Source organism: Schistocerca serialis, chromosome 4, assembly GCF_023864345.2.
Source record: "Schistocerca serialis cubense isolate TAMUIC-IGC-003099 chromosome 4, iqSchSeri2.2, whole genome shotgun sequence".
Classification (NCBI taxonomy): Eukaryota; Metazoa; Arthropoda; class Insecta; order Orthoptera; family Acrididae; genus Schistocerca; species Schistocerca serialis.
The window spans coordinates 620,980,432-620,995,486 of record NC_064641.1 but is presented as its reverse complement, the minus strand read 5'-3'; the positions used below and the strand labels follow the sequence as shown (position 1 = coordinate 620,995,486).

Below are 15,055 nucleotides of genomic sequence, written 5' to 3'. Positions count from 1 at the left end.
ATGGAGTGCTTCACAACGACTATACGTCTTTATGAAGCTTTGTAAGCACGCTTTCCCTAAATGACTAGTGCTCTGGAATTTCAGGCCTCTAAAGTTTCCTCCTGTACCACTATCTTTGTTACTCTCCAAGTAATTCATTTCACTAGCGATCATTCTCTGACTTTTCGAGGTTACTACATTTCCTGTTAGTTTCTGACCTTATTGCCTTGAGCTCGTCTTTTTCTGTCAAGAACTTCACTTTCATCGGATTGGTTAGTAATATTCGTTGGGTAAAGCCTTAAAAATGTTTTAACTGGCATCTCTCACCTTATTCTGTCAACTGGATACAAACGGGCAAAAACATTTGGGTGTTTCAAATCATTTCACAAGATTTTTTTAGCCATACGTAAGGTTTAACCGCTCAAGATTCCGTTCTACTAACTTCTAAGCCAGCTGCACAAATACCAATAACACTAGTGTATACCGATAGTTGGTTGCTAATGACTGATAGCCAGAGACAAGTCACGTGTACACCGCTCGTTTTCACCCGGTTGGTGCATTTGTAGTATTAAGTAAACTTGACCCTGGTGATAAATTATTATATACTGTAACTGAACCTTTGTACTGCTGAGTGTAAAGATTCTTATATGGAGCTACATTATGTCTTACCTGAAGTAGCTCTGCCTGTGTTGTGATGGAAATGTCTGATTCTTAGAACGTGCTTGTAGACGTCTGCAGAAGACCAATCCAGTACTGACATGCTGATTTTATTTCACCATTAAGTCTTAAGTATTGTTAGACGGTGTTAAATCACCACCACATCAGCGTTGCAAATTCTGCTTTCACGTCTTCTCTGCTTACGTCGGATTCGTTGTATGACGTATTCATCTGGGTATATTGCACTCAATAAAGGTGAAGAAAGGATGACCGGTTCAAAAAATCATTAATTTCACTCACTTTTAACCAAACAAGGGCTTGTCGAATATATATCATGCTGTATTACATGTGAAAGCTCGTAATATTCCGATAACTGACTTAATCGTCTTCTTAAAGCGCTCTGACCTGAAGTGTTTGCCTTTGTTTGTAACTAAAGCACCTCTCTTTATACAGCTATGTTTTCTGTTAGCAGTTTCATAGGGCTGCAGACGTTTCTCCAACCTCATTTGAGATCCCAGAGTATCTGTGTTACACTTTCGTATTGGTGTTTTGATTTGTTATGATCTTAGTAGCTTATTTCTAAATTCGATAATTGCTAACATGACTATTTGATAATGACACCAAACCAGCGGATGAGTAGAACTGAGTATATGTAAAGAGTGTTGTCTTGAGCTTCCCATTTTGTGGTTTTCTGAAAACTTCCATCGCAGACGTTCAAAAAACTGACTGCAGTCCTTCCAAATTTCACAGTGTCCATTGCTATCGATGTAAATAACAGCAGTACACTGGCTGCACGCCTACAGATATTGTGAGTGCTGTTGTCACCTTGCAATGTGTCCTTTGATGGGTGGTGCGACTCACATAGATTATGTATGATTATGGAACTCTATGCATGACTCACTTGAAGGCTGAGGTTCTCTACGGCTGCAGCACTTGAGAGTCACCCCTGAAGTTTGCCACCAAAGCGTGTGGAGCTCTGTATAGAAAAAAATTGCTAGGTGAAAGTACGTCGGGTACGCAAATAGACTTTCGACACTGGAATATTAATAGAGTTGCATTCCGGACACTAAGAGGCCTGAAATAGCTCCCATACCGTAAACATTACAGTGGTGTAAATTTAGTCCTTTTCTATTACCTCATCCATGATGACTAAAAACAGCTTCAGGTCAGTAGATTGATAAGAAACAGTCTTCAGTGCAGAGATTGTTAGATGCTCTCAGGTAGCAAGAACCGCATGACGTTGCTGTTGTCCCGTTCTAAATGTAGAGAGAGATTAAGTGTGGAATCATGTAGCTAGCAGTGGTGTAGTATCCAGGTCACAAAGAACGACAAGTGAGCGGCGTCTACCTGCATTTCAACTGTGTGATATACAGGAAGGACCATACGTGCATAGTGCAGATAAATGGTGGACCATTCCTCTGGGGCGTCGTCGTGGGGGTTAATATGGTAGAGCCAGCAGACAGCACTCGTTTGTGACCCAGCCGACAGAGAGTGTGACCTAGCCTGATGGCGTCTGTTGACATATGGCGCGGGGATTTCTGTCTCTGCGTGGCTAGGTGGGTGCAGTTACTTGTCTCAGGAGGACTATTGTAGGTTTCTCTCCAAGCGGTGTGTTTTGCAATTGGATTGGTGTGAGTGGCAATGTTTAAAGAGAAAAAAAAGCGCTTGTGCATATCTCCCCCTTTTCTATGCAATGCACAAACATCAATGGAAATAGTTTCAGAACAGTACAGGTTGCACCAATAAGTTACACAGTTTTAATTTTAGAGTAAGTGGTCTAGTTCTGACAACCAGAGGGTTTCTCATTGTTTATAACTTGGGGTGAATGGATTTTTGAATTTTATACCATTTGAAACGGAATATGTGGACCTTTAAAACTAAGAGCAAATGAAATGCAACTGCATATGATTGGGGAAACCAATGATTTATTAATTTCTTGTCGTTCTGCAATTACCAGTTCATAGCACTGATGTGGGTGTGCCAACTGTAAAAATTGTTAGTTCGCCTAAACTGGTCATTCCAAAGGATTTAAATATGCTTAATCTCATGTTAGTAAATAGTCGAAGTGTCTGTAGCAAGATCCCCGAGCTAATCTCCGAAATAAACAGTAGCAATGTCAATACTGTATTAGGTACCGAAAGCTGGTTGAAACCAGACATAAAAAGTAGTGAAATTTTGAACTCTAATTGGACAGTGTTTAAGAAGGATAGGACTGATGCTATAGGAGGTGGTGTGTTCATTGCAGTTAAAAGCTGTTTGAACGCAGCTGAGATCGATACTGCGTCGGACTGTGAATAGTCTGGATAAAGCTGACATTCAGACAAGGATTGGCCATTGTATTAGGATGTTTTTATAGACCACCAGCATTCGCAACAAACGTCGCAGAACGTTTCAGGGAAAGTCTTGAGTACATAGGAAGTAAATATCCAAATTATACATTAGTTATAGGTGGAGACTTTAATCTAGCATCCATTGACTGTGAAAATTACACGTTTATCACAGGGGGGCAGAAGCAAAGATTCGTGTGAAGTTATTCTAGGAGCTCTCTCAACACACAACCTTCAGCAACTGGTTAGAAAACCAACTCGAGATGGGAACATATTAGATATCTTGGCGACAAACAGACCTCATCTTTTTGAGGAAGTTAATCTAGAAAAAGGTATTAGCTACCATAATGTCACTGTGGCTTCCATGTCAGTGGAAGATGCAAAAGAGAGAGAGAGAAACAGCGTAGAGTTTTCTTGTTTGGGAAAGCAAATGAAAGTGTCATTAATGACTATCTTCATAGTCAGCTCCAAGCATTCACTGCAGGACACAAAGATATTGAACATCTTTGGTCGAAATTTAAGGGTATTGTTCACCACGTGCTAGAGAAGTATGTGCCTAGCAATAGTATAGGGGGCGAAAGGATCCACCTTCGTACAACTCATTTATTAATGGTTCTTTTGAGATTAGAATATATTGTTCTCTCTTTATTTATATTAGTTATTGTTTTTCTTATTGAGTTTGATTATGATTATTTTTTCCTGTTATTTTTTTGGTTTTTTCTGTTTGTGAAAGCAGAGAATTTTGCACAGTCGTTTTAAACGTAGTGACTGCCCCGCTGACTAACAGAAATTATGCGAAATGAAAGCATATGTCAGAAGGGCAAAGACTCTTTTAACGAAATTGAAAGCAATATTTTATCTGCAGATTTTAAAAGTAACCCAAAAAAATTTTGGTCGTACGTAAAATCTATGAACGCTACAAATAATTCAATACCTGTTCTTGCTGACAGTACGGCTAATGTAACTGATGACGATAAACAGAAGGCCGAAATTCTAAGCCTAACTTTCCAAAACTCGTTTACGATAGAGGACTGCAGCACCATTCCCCCTTTCAATTATGGAACAAACGAAAGGATGGCTGACATAGTGTTTAGTGTATCTGGGAACCTGGGATTGTAAAACAGTTAAGATCCTTAGATGCCAGAAAGGCGTCTTACGGTATCCCCGTAAGATTTTATGTTGACTATGCTACAAATATAGCACCATTCTTATCCGTCATCTATTAGAGATCATTGGAACGGAGGAAAGTTCCACGGGACTGGAAGAAGGTCCAGGTCATAGCAATCTATAAAAAGGATAGAATATCGGATGCTCATAATTACCGGCCAATTTCACTGACATCTATTTTTTGTAGAATCATGGAAGATATTTTGTGTTTAGACATAATGACCTTTCTAGACTCTGAGAAGCTCACCTGCAGAAACCAGCACGGTTTTAGGAAACAGCGATCATGCGAGATACAGCTGGCCCTCTTTGTGCGTGATATACAACAGGCTCTAGATACCGGCTCCCAGGTTGATGCCATATTTCTCGACTTTCGAGAGGCGTCTCAGTTCCGCACTGTCGCTTGCTACAAAAAGTGCGCGCTTGCGGTCTATCCAATGACATATGCAGTTGGACAGAAAGTTTTCTAAGAGACAGGGAGCAGGATGTCGTCCAGAACGGGGTAACTTCAACAGAAACAAGAGTAACTTCAGGTGTGCCCCAGGGCGGCGTAATAGGTCCTTTGCTTTTTACGATTTAGATAAACGATCTGGTTGATGGTATTGACAGAGACCTTACGTTGTTTGCCGACGATGCTGTAGTCTACAGGAAAGTAGTATCACACGAAAGTTGTGAACAAATCAGTGAGGATTTGCAGAAAATAAATGCGTGATGTAATGACTGGCAGTTATCTCTCAATATTAGTAAGTGTAATCTACTGCATATAACAAGGCGAAAATCCCCATTAGTGTATGAGCACAAAATAAATGACCAGTCTTTGAAAGCGGTAACATCAGTCAAGTATCTGGGTGTGACTATTTGAAATGATCTCAAATGGAATGACCAGATTACACAAGTAATGGGTAAGGCGAACTGTAGATTGCGGTTTATTGGTAGAATCCTGAAGCGATGCAGTCCTTCAACAAGGGAAATAACTTACAATACGTTAGTTCGTCCAGTCTTAGAATATTGTTCGTCTGTATGGGACCCTTACCAGTTGGGTCTGATTCAAGAGCTTGAGAAGGTCCAAAGAAGAGCTGCAAGATTCGTGACCGGTACATTTAGCCATCGCGAGAGCGTTAAAAATCTCATAGAAAGTTTGAAGTGGGACACACTTGCGGATAGACTGCGAGCTAAACAGAAGGGGCTGCTCTCTAAATTCCGAAATCCAATCTTCGCCGAAGATGTAGAGCATATATTCTTACCACCAACTTTCAAAACGCGTAATGATCATCATTCAAAGATAAGGGAAATAAGAGGTCGTACTGAGGCGTTCAGACAGTCGTTTTTCCCTCGTCCGATCCACGAGTGGAACAGAGGGGGGGGGGGGGGAGGGGAATATGACTTTGGCGCGAACTGTGCCCTCCGCCACACACCGCTTGGTGGCTAGTGGAGTATATATGTAGATGCAGACGTAGTATAAAATTCTTAACAAAATCTGGTAACCAAGCCCGGACCAGTAGCCACCAAGTCTGGCATTTGGATTCTAATGTCATAGGGCTGGGGATATCCAAGCGTCCTGGGCTCATGTCATAGGATCCATCATCTTAGATTGTCATGTTATAGTGCTGAGGATATCTGACGCCCATGTTGGTTGGGCCAGCATTGCAGGGTCTGCCAGCTTGGATTCTACTTTTGAGCACGAGTAACACACTTCTAGAAACGGGACAATATCCCATCATTGATTTTTTAATGTCATGCCACTTTACACTTAGCACAAATGGACTACATGAATTTCATGCCAATTTTTGAATTTCCCACCATTTTATATTTAGAGAAATTGAGCCACTTTGAATGTTCCAACAAATTTTTGACCTCTAGAATTTTATACTTAGGAGAATTTTGCCTATATCAGGAGGCGGAAATCGAAATCTGCTAACAACGCCACCCTGGCTCAACCTCACATAGGAACAATATTACTTATAACATGGAATGGTCGTTGAATGTCAGTTGAGTAGCAAATTCATCAGGAACATTTCAGCCCTTCTCCAACTACCCAAGGCGTCTGGGGGTGATGTGATTATGAAGTGAAAATGCGAAGGAACAACCACAGCTAAACCGAGGCAGAATTCAGATAGTGACAGACAGGGGCCATCAAGCGTTGTAGAGAGTGGTTGCAAAAAACCGCGTGATATCAGCGGAACGAATCATTCATGAGTTCCACAGCGCTCTCAGCATTCCAGCTACCACAGTCACAGTTCGTACAGAGTTAACCCAAATGGTGTAATGTAGGCGAGCAGCTCATCCTAAGCCCCACATTTCTGTAATCAATACTAAACGATGCTTGGGATGGTGGATGAGCGGAAACGAGTGATTTGGAGCGATGAATCATGCTATATCCTACGGCAATCCGACAGAACATTTTGGGGCCGACGAATGCGTAGAGAACGTCATGTCGTCATGTATAGGGCAGCAGTGAAATATGGAGGAGGTATTGCTAATGTATATGGGTACTTTTTTAGGGTATCATGCCCTTGTTACGCTAAAGAAAACGCTAAATGAGGGAGGATATGAACACATCATACGACATTGTGTGCTGCTTACAATAGTGGAACAGTTCAGAGATGATGACTGTTTGTATCGGTATGACAACGCAGCTTGTCATAAAGCAGCATCTGTGAAGCAATGGTTTCTGGACAACAAAATTACTGAAATGAACAGGACTACCCAGAGGTTGACCTGAATCCAATAGAACACAGTTGGTATGAATTAGATCCCACTGTCCTATATCTCTACCTTCTCTCGTTTCAGTTCTTGAGGAACGATTGGCTGCCATTCCTCCACAGACATTCATAAACCTCATTCAAGGAGTTCACAGGAGATCTAAAGCTGCCATAAAGGTAAAAGGTGTCTGCATACTTCTGATCACACACTATAGTCCTGCTCGCTTCCATTTTATTTTCGTTGCGGTCACAACTATGTATTACACTTCAGCCTCTTTCCTGGTCAATTTTTTCGCCTTTCTATTATACAGAAAAATAGCACCTCGCAGTACATGGGAATTTCCCACCATTTTATTGAACAATCGAAGGAAACTGGTGCAATGGGCAGTACACTGGACTCAATCCGACCATTCTAATTTAAGTTTCCTGTGGTTTCGACGAATACTGGGATGTTTCACTTGAACGCAGCCGATTTCCTTCCCTGTCCCTGCCACATACGATCTTGTGCTTGGTCTCTAGTGATCTCATCGTCTACAGAGCGTTAAATGCTAATCTTTCTTCCTGCGTTCCCTCCAGTCAGTGGGTGTAGGTGAGAGAGACAAGGAATGGTTCCTTACATGTCGCCAATATAGCCGAAGAGTAGTCCCAGAGCCACTCCAACATTCTGGGAGTAGAACAAGACGTCACTGACGACATGTTTGTTGTCACAGACCCAATTCATCTGCGATACTACTGTCAGTGAGAACCACGTGTCGTCGTAGTCCCAGCCGTACAAACACTTGGTGACATTTGCACTGGTGCTGGGGTGGTGAGGGTCGGTAAGGTTGTACATCAGGCATTTGCTGAAGATGTCTCCTTCCCTGCGAAGAGGCAGAAACATTTTATTTTGAAGTAGATGTATATAGTTACAATTATATATATACGATTCATCAGCGACTAATCACGGCCTCTGCAAGTCAATGGCTGCATGATCTAAATACAAATATTCCAACGCCCTTTAAGCACCCTATGTTAACTTTTGGTCACGTATGGTTATTTTATATTTCTGTCTACAGACTATAACTTCAAAGGGTGACTGTCTAAGATCAATTTTTACATTTATTTCTCTTTATTGACGGTCCATCAGTAGCTCACGTAGCTAAATAAATGGACCGTTTTCTTCTACAATACATTTCGAAGCTAGTTCTACAATAAACACGCATGCAAACATATTTTTCTTGTTATTTCTTGGAGTTCCTAGTGTAACAAAAAGGTGTGGTCAAACTTTCAGGAACATGGGTCTGGAAATGTTTCATTTCCATAATGCATATACTGCACTATTTCTGTTCATAATCACATTAATCGTGGTAGACAATCAGAAACATAAGCTATTGGCATTACGTGAAACGTTTTCGAACATGAAATGTTCAAGATACCCTCTTGGTTACGTTTGGTTACAAAGTTTAATTCTTAGGTTCAGAGCCAGAGTATGTTGTTCCAAGGGAACGGAGGTTATGCTGACATGTGCCTCAGTTCATCGCTTGCGTTGACATGCTGGTAACCTCTTTGCTCTGCTATCATCAAACAAGCAGCATCAGCTGTTTAGTTCTGATCACGACCTGGTTTTCGGTGCAGTGCAGTGGAAGTATAATCAAATGCGGAGTTGGCACATGTCCATTTGCTGTAGGTATTAGCAGAGAGAACAGCCGTGGCACTCATGTTTGCATCGGGGGAGATTTCCAGAACGACGGTCCCCCGACAGGACGACGTTTGAAACAACTGACCATTGTCTTAGGAGCATGGGACGTTTAAGTTTACCACTCGCGACTGGAGGACAAGCAGGAGCTTCTTCGTGCAGTTGTCGACAATCCTAACGCCAGCGTGAGACAGCTAGCTCCGACAAGTAACGTTAACCACATGGCTGTGTGGAGAGTGCTAATCGGCGTATCAGAGATTCAACGCGACGGCGGATTAATGCATACCTCCTTGCTAACGTAGGACAGTTTGAACATTTCATTTAGAAAAATGTTTCATGCTGTGTTGATACGTTCGTTTCCTTATTGTTTCCCAGAATTAATGTATTTAAGAATTGTAGAAATTGAACCACAGCCCGCATCTCGTGGTCGTGCGGTAGCGTTCGCGCTTCCCACGCCCGGGTTCCCGGGTTCGATTCCCGGCGGGGTCAGGGATTTTCTCTGCCTCGTGATGGCTGGGTGTTGCGTGCTGTCCTTAGGTTAGTTAGGTTTAAGTAGTTCTAAGTTCTAGGGGACTTATGACCACAGCAGTTGAGTCCCATAGTGCTCAGAGCCAGCCAAATTGAACCACAACCTGGAAATAAAGGGTTTCCAGACCCATGCCCATATTCTTTAGGTTTTAAATTTTTTTTCTGAAAGTTTGGTCATACCTGTTTGTTACACCCTGCATACTAGTGTCTTCGTTATCTGCCGGCGGACAATCGTTTCGGTAGTGTGTGTTCCACTACACTCATTTCTTCTGAGCACTAGCTGGGAGCTAACTACTACTAATCTATCCATTAAAACTACCCTCCATCAAATACTAAAGAAAACTTAATAATTATAACAATAATGAGAGAGAACTAATAACAATAAAAATGAAAGAAGGAATAGAAAAAGTAAGGAAGAAGAAAGAAAGAGATTACAAAAATTTGTAGAGGAGGCAGCAACTATTGTGAGATTGTGCGAATAAGATTAAGCAATGTCAGTGGCTAGGGGAACCTACGTACACTTTTCTAACTAGTTTTAGGAGCCTAGTGGAAATTAAAGGCAGCCGGCGTTGTACTGGAGTATTCTCCATTTCGCCACCTGTGTATTAAATGAGGTACTGAAGATACACTCTCCCATTCAGACTCGACATTAGATCTGAGGGCATCTCGGCTTCAGAACAAAGACAAGCTGACGATAGTGTATTGAAACTTTTTTGCTCCGTTCTAGTCGTATCATCGAGCCATTTATTTCCTCCGCAACACGTCACATCCCTGCTCTGGGCACTTGGCAATTGATCTACTTATTCTCGTTCGGCTGTCTGTGAGAATGCTGAACCCATTTCATTCATGAAACCAAATTTCAGCTCATTATGCGGTGCGTCGTACATGCGAGTACCCTGATGCAGCTGTCTCCGTTCTGCCATCAAGGACTCATAGACTACACAAACAGCTGTCAGGAACCTAGTAGGCAACAAATAAGGATGTGCCGCTCAGTAGGACGCACAGCAGATAACGTGGTGAGTCAAAAGTCTGTGCGCTTTGGACTGGATATGTTACAAGTGACACAAAGATTAACTGTCGTATCGCGATACTGACATGTATCGTGGGAGCTCTGCTGGCGCGTGATCAGTATTTCCAATCTGTTGTATTTATCACAAACTTTGAAACTCAGAAGCGCTAAGGCCCAGGCTAAGACTACTGTGAGAAGAAATTATGCCGCGATTTGAACTGTTTAAGTGCCTATCCAGATTGTTAGAACGCTGAAATATTGCTGGTGGAAGAATGTGAGAGTAGTCCTCCCCCCTACAGCCACTTCCGCACCTGTATCTTGTCAGGCGTGTTTGGGCTAAATAGGCAGAAACCTTGACCTAAGCAACCCAGGTGTTCCTACAATTTTTATTTAGGGACAATAATGGGTAGGGGATATAGAAATAAACATTACAGTCAAGGAGCATCACCGATGTGTACATGTAATAATTGTCGATTGAGTATTACAAGCTATGGAAGAGTGTAAAAATACGGTTTCATCAAGTACGGACTCTGTTTACATGGAAGTCATAAAATATTTGGCCAAACTGTATCGTAAGTGATTATCACTCTTCATCAGTACTTGTCGGACCATCTATTGTTACCAAATGATTGAAATGAAACCCCTGTTATACCAATATTCAAAAAAGAAAATGGAAGTAAGTGTGAGAATTATCGGGGTATTAGCTTGCGTACTTTAGGATACAAAATCTACGGCCAAATAGTAACAAGAATCCTGTAAGGGGCGATCAAAAGTTTACTGCCGAAACCCTACGTTTCAGAATCAGTATTCCAGTCAGACAAAATCTCCGTGAGTGTTGAGACATGATCACGTCTTCGGTCGACTAAAAAAGGCCTTGAAGTGTCGGGCGAGGATGCGCAGCAGACAGTTACAGACTTCTTCACGCAGCAGGACACTGTTTCACCAAACGGATATCTTCATCATTTATGTTGTTGTTGTTGCTGTGGTCTTCAGTCCTGTGACTGGTTTGATGCAGCTCTCCATGCTGCTCTATCCTGTGCAAGCTTCTTCATTTCCCAGTACCTAATGCAACCTACATCCTTCTGAATCTGCTTAGTGTTTTCATCTCTTGGTCTCCCTCTACGATTTTTACCCTCCACACTGCCCTCCAATGCTAAATTTGTGATCCCCTGATGCCTCAGAACATGCCCTACCAACCGGTCCCTTCTTCTTGTCAAGTTGTGCCACGAACTCCTCTTCTCCCCAATTCTATTCAATACCTCCTCATTAGTCATGTAATCTACCCATCTAATCTTCAACATTCTTCTGTAGAACCACATTTCGAACGCTTCTATTGTCTTCTTGTCCAAACTATTTATCGTCCATGTTTCACTTTCATAGATGGCTACACTCCATACAAATACTTTCAGAAACGACTTCCCGACACTTAAATCTATACTCGATGTTAACAAATTTCTCTTCTTCAGAAACGCTTTCCTTGCCATTGCCAGTCTACATTTTATATCCTCTCTAGACTCTGTTAACTTTGAACCAAAAAATTTTATGGAATTTCTTACTTAAGGAATCATATGATTAATTAACACTTCTTGGACTTCAGATTATTAGCAGAAGACTGCAATAAACCCTTCCGATACCAATATTTAAAAAAGGAAACAAGGAGTGTCCATAACGTCTATCATATCAAAACTCCTTACTTGATAACTATTAAATTAACGTAATTTGTTGTAAGACGTTCAGCAACTCCCAAAGTTTTCTTTCTTTATCTTTTGTTGCAGATTTAACTTGGAGTGTATGGCATGCACAATCCAAATCTGTGAGAACCGAATCGCGGAACTATCGACGATAGTCAATGACATTGCTACCCTTTGTACACGAATCAGTGAATCAATCAGAACTGTCGTTGCATCAATGCTGATACCTGCATGGGCAGAACTCGAATATCGCCTCGATATTGTACGAGCGACGTGTGGAACACACACTGTAATTCTGAAATAAAAAAAGGCCTTAGGTGCTAAACGTTTTACAGCAAACCAAGGTGCTCTAACTCTCATAGTTTCCATGTTATGACTTTGTGAAATGATGGTTGTACTTTAAGGATATCATGTAGCGATAGTCGTGAGATTTATCAAGGTTTCATCTTATTTACGTCGGGATACAAAATCTTCCCAAAATAAAATCTATGAAAACAAATGTGCACCACAAAGAATTACCCGAATGGCACGCAAATCGGTAGATGGAAGTACATGCACAGACAAATAAGTGAATGTAAATTCAGAATAATTCGATGACTTATTCAAGAGAAAAAGTCAATAACGCGTTGGTTCAACTCTGGGACTTATTCAAAGAGTTATTTGACATGGCATTGATTTTCAGCGTTGCTGGATGTCCTCCTTGAGATATATCGTCAAAATCCCGGCTGGTTCGAGGCCCCTGCTCGTAATGCTCCAATTGTTGAGAGATCCGGCGACCTTGCTGTGTTCAGCAACCACGAAGACAAGCTGTAGAAGCTCTTTCTGTGTGTGGGAAGGCGTTATCTGGCTGAAATGTAAGTCCAGGATGGCTTGTCATGAAGGGCAACAAAATGGGGCACAGAATATCGTCGACGGGCCACTGTGCGCTAACGGTGCGGCCAATGACAGTCAAAAGGGTCCTGCCTTGAAAGGAAATGCCACTCCATCACTCCTGGCTGTCGTGCAGTATGGCGGGCGACAGTCAGACTGGTACCCAACCGCTGTTCAGAGCGTCTCCTCACAGGTCTTCGACGATCATCGGCATTCAATTCGCAGCAAGACATGAACCGTGCACGGCTCGTGTTCATGCTATTTATTGTTTGTCATCTTCCACTACGGTAGTGCCTCCTCGTTTTCTTATTCCATTTACTGGCGTCACTAACTTCCTGCCTTACTTGCCCGTGAGTGGCAGCAGCAGCGCGTATCGATAAGCGCACTGTTGCAGCATCTCTGGAGCGACCGATAGTATTTCCGGGTTGTCGTGTGTCGGGAGGTCAGTTGGAGACTGACCAGCAGTGCAGACGCGACGGAGCAGCAGTTGCGAGCGGCCCAGCAGTAAGGTCGGTCGGTTGCCGTGGAGCAGCACGAAAGCCCCGTCGCGATGAGTCGGGCTGGAGCCGCTGGCGGCGTGCACTCGCGGCTGGAGTGTCAGGTTCTGCGTGCGAGTGCTACAAAGTTCGTCGCCCACCGATCTTGGACATGAAAGTTGAGTCCTCACTTAACTTACTATCGAGACTCAACTACTTACATTTCTTTTCTTGATCCTGGTTGTCGCTTTTGGGACACTCCCGCGAGCAATAACGTGTGTGTATTTAAGGAGAGTAGGAAGTCATACGGGTCGACTTGGAGTAGGAGAGGCACCACAGGACATTTTAATTTCCGCTGCCTATACTTTTATAAATAAATTCATAAAATTTTGTCAGCATGACCAGGAAGGATTCAGGATTCACACTCATAGCATTGGAAGTTAAAAAGCATAACAAAATAAATTTTATGTACATGTAAAATTTCATCATTTTTTTCACTTACTATTGGCTGCATTTCTTGCTACAGGTACACTTTTCCTCGTAAGTAAGAGAGATTCTTCGATGAATTTCGCACAGCACACAAACCATACTTACAGGTGTAAGAAACTCTATAATTTATTTAATTTATGAAAAAATGAATGAACCGTTACATTTTAAACTTCATGTTTAGATAAAACTCAAATTTTATAATTAATTATCTCAATTTTTACGACAGTTTTTAATAGATTCAGAAAATTCTAGAGTTTCATGCAGCTGTAAGTATAGTTTCCATGCTGTGCAAAATTCATCGAAGAATCTGTTATAGTTATGAAGAAAAGTGAACCTATAGCAAGAAATGCAGCCAATAGTAAGTGAAAAAATTATGAATTTTCACAAGTACAAAAACTTTATTTTGTTATGTTTTTGAACTTCCACTTCTATGAGTGTGAATCCTGAATCCTCCCTGGTTATGCTGACAAAGTTTTATGAATTTATTTGTAAAAGTATAGGTATTGGAAATTAAAATGCTGCTTCAAGTCGGCCAGTTTGAGGTCCTACCCCCCCCCCCCCCCCCTTAAGTCGGCTAAGATTTCTGCCGTCTTCCTGTGGAATTTAACTTAATTTATTCCCTGTTATTGAAGTTCACCAGCGGTATCTTCTACCTTGTGGCCATTGACGTTCCGGTTACCTGCCCTGGTCGCTGACGTAATTTTAGGCAGTGTACTTTCCTCGTCGTGTTGTTGCTGTCCAGCGCGGTGTGTAGTCCGACAGCTGAGGTGTTGTTGGTCGTTGTGAGCGCCAATAGTCTGTGTGTCGTTGTATTGAAATTTGTGGTCATTTTCCTGGTTGCGTGGAGCGGATCTGATTTGGTTGATTGGTCAGTCGGCTGTCTGTCGGTTGGGTTGCCTCCAGATTAAGAAGTCGTTGGTCAGGCTGCCTGTCGTACCTAAACGGGCGTTAGTGTTATAATCCCAGGCCGACCCTTGGAAACTTCTGAGCGCCGTTCCTTTTGTGGCTAAAATGGTTCAAATGGCTCTGAGCACTACGGGACTTAACATCTGAGGTCATCAGTCCCCTAGAACTTAGAACTACTTAAACCTAACTAATCTACGGACATCACACACATCCATGCCCGAGGCAGGATTCGAACCTGCGACCGTAGCGGTCGCGCGGTTCCAGACTGAAGCGCCTTTAACCGCTTGGCCACACCGGCCGGCGTCCCTTGTGTGTTATGTATTAATTTCCCTGTTTGGGTTTTAGTTATTGCGTTGATGTGTGGCCTTCAGCCGAGTATTAATCTCTCTTAAATTAATGTCCTTGTCTTTCCCTTAAGGCATGAGATTATTATTCTTTATTTTATATGAAATGTTTTAAGATACTGCCTTCTGCCCTTTAAATTGAAACTCTTTTTTAGGGCTGAAGCCGTTAAATTATTTGTTGGTGAGCGGCCTTCAGCCAAGTTTTAATATCTCTCAAATTAATGTTCTTCTCTTGCCC

At 42.1% G+C, this 15,055-nt stretch overlaps 1 protein-coding gene across 1 annotated transcript in view; it reads right to left on the bottom strand.

Annotated features, from left to right (window-relative positions):
* The window catches only part of LOC126474641 (organic cation transporter 1-like), a 128,229-nt gene that overhangs the window by 77,112 nt on the left and 36,062 nt on the right, over positions 1-15,055 (bottom strand). The window contains exon 3 of the mRNA XM_050102120.1: positions 7,447-7,689. Coding sequence (XP_049958077.1) covers positions 7,447-7,689 — 243 coding nt within the window. The remainder of the gene's footprint in view (positions 1-7,446; positions 7,690-15,055) is intronic.